The sequence below is a fragment of the Orycteropus afer genome, unplaced genomic scaffold (assembly GCF_000298275.1).
Source record: "Orycteropus afer afer isolate SDZICR_OR568_19922 unplaced genomic scaffold, OryAfe1.0 scaffold00174, whole genome shotgun sequence".
NCBI classification, from domain to species: domain Eukaryota; kingdom Metazoa; phylum Chordata; class Mammalia; order Tubulidentata; family Orycteropodidae; genus Orycteropus; species Orycteropus afer.
Window position 1 is genome coordinate 566,955 of NW_006921761.1, and position 2,008 is coordinate 568,962.

Below are 2,008 nucleotides of genomic sequence, written 5' to 3' on the forward strand. Positions count from 1 at the left end.
CAGGGATTTTAGCCCATTTTATAGATGATCAAACAGCACAACACTCAGGGACACGTGGCTCTAAGGACCCCAGGCCAGTCCTGAGCATGGGCCTCAGGGTCATTGCTCTGAACCACAGCCTTGCTGGTCATCGGGGGCTGTCTGCTGTCGGGGGCTCCTGGCTCATGGTAACTGATAACACAGAGACTAGGAGGAGGCATCATGAGAATACAGAAAAGCAGCAATGCCAGAAAGAGGCAAAGCCAGACAGGCTTCCTGGAGGAGGTGAGGTCAGAAATGAGTCACAGAACCGGCATGGTGGGAAGAGCAAGCCAGACCTGGGGGCTGCATAAGCAATGGTGTGCAGGGTAGGCACTTGAGTTTGGACTGTAAAGGGTGGGGGAGGGGCAGCTGACCATGAAGCTTCCGGAGCCCAAGGCGATGGGAACTGCAGGCCTGTGGGGTGGGTACTTTGTATTCTAAAATTGCAAAACCACAGATTAGTAATCGCCCCAAAGGAGTGTCACATTTTCCAAACATCTGTAGGTAATAAAACTAAAAAGTGAGAGAAAAATCCAAAGGTAAGGAAAAGTTTGGACCCTGTAAAACAAACAAGCAAAATTTTGAACCTGAATCTAAAAATAATAAATAATTCCGTAGAATCAAAAGATCAAAACAAAACCACAAGTGTAGCGGATGTGCTAGGCCAAGGGCGAGGATGGAACAGTGAGCCCACAGAGGCCACAGATGGGGGGGGAGCTGCGCAGGCCCCACTGGGGAGAAGAAAGTCAACTCATGGGGAAATGTGTGGGAAAACCAGGGCCTCACTATCCGTCAAAGAAATGGAACCAAACCCACAGAGATACCATTTCCCATGTCTCCAATCAACAGTGTGGTTTGCGTTGTGTTTTTCACGGTGATACCTAGCAATTCCCAGCATTGGCCCAGTGCGACTCAGGAGCGGTTTCTCTGGGTGCTGCTGGGACCAGGGTGTGAGTGCTGAGTGTGAGTGTTGCGTGTGTGTGTGTGAGAGTGTTAGTGTGATGTGTTATAGCCCTTCTGGAAAACAATCTAACGAGATGGATGAAGAATGTGTCCATGTCCTCTGGCCCAGTAAGTAGGCAAATCAGAATGGAATGATCTTAAAACGGTAAAGATTTCTATGTAAAGCTGCTCATCACAAACTGGTAACAGTGGGGATTGAAACACTTGGCAGCCATGATGAGGGTGAAGGTCATGAGTTATGCGCTGGCTCCTGAGAGGGACAAAATGACAGTGACCTTGAAGAGAATGAACAACCCCCCAAAAAATAAAGGCAGTTAAAGGAAAATGAGATAAACCTGGAAAAAAAAAAAAGAAAAGAAAAAGAGTAGGATTCATGACTGTTTTGGATAGCAACTGGTCATTTTACTTTTCCAACCACATAAACAGATAATCTGTTCAATTAAACAGCACAGCAGTGGTCCCCAGTTTGTGCTCTGATAATCTGTAACTGAAGCTGAGTAGAATCAAAGTTCAGCCCTGTCCTGTCTGTTACCTGTCTGTTACCTCCTTGGAGACAGATAAGTAAACAGGATAACTCAGTTCTTTAAGAACAAAATAAGTTGAAGGTCAATTCACACATCCTCTCTATGTTATTCCCCTAGAAAGAGGTGAATAGGTATGTTAATGTGTTTCCTTAAAGTTGTTTTTCAGTTTGGCCCAAGGACATGCACAGTGAGGCAAAGGGGAAGAAAGTTGCTGGACTCTGACATTCCTCTGCCCAAGCCCCGATCAGCTGATGACAGGAGTGCAAGCTCACTGCATTAATAATCGACTGTCCCTTTAAACTGAGGGAAGGGAGCTTCACCCAATCCTCAGTTAATTCACACCCAAATTCCCAAAGTTTTTATGAATATGTATAACCCCCTCTCCTGAAGTTTACACAACTGTATCCCAACCTCCACTCAAGGGTCAGATTTGGGTACTGGCCCCCTTCTCCTTGCATTGCTGCTTCGTAATAAATAATTTTCTCTCCTCTTAATCACTC

At 45.9% G+C, this 2,008-nt stretch overlaps 1 protein-coding gene across 1 annotated transcript in view; it reads right to left on the bottom strand.

Annotated features, from left to right (window-relative positions):
- Positions 1-127: 127 nt before the first annotated feature.
- The window catches only part of LOC103202161 (stimulated by retinoic acid gene 6 protein-like), a 36,468-nt gene continuing 34,587 nt past the window's right edge, over positions 128-2,008 (bottom strand). The window contains exon 12 of the mRNA XM_007946992.1: positions 128-171. Within this exon, the coding sequence (XP_007945183.1) occupies positions 128-171 (44 nt within the window). The remainder of the gene's footprint in view (positions 172-2,008) is intronic.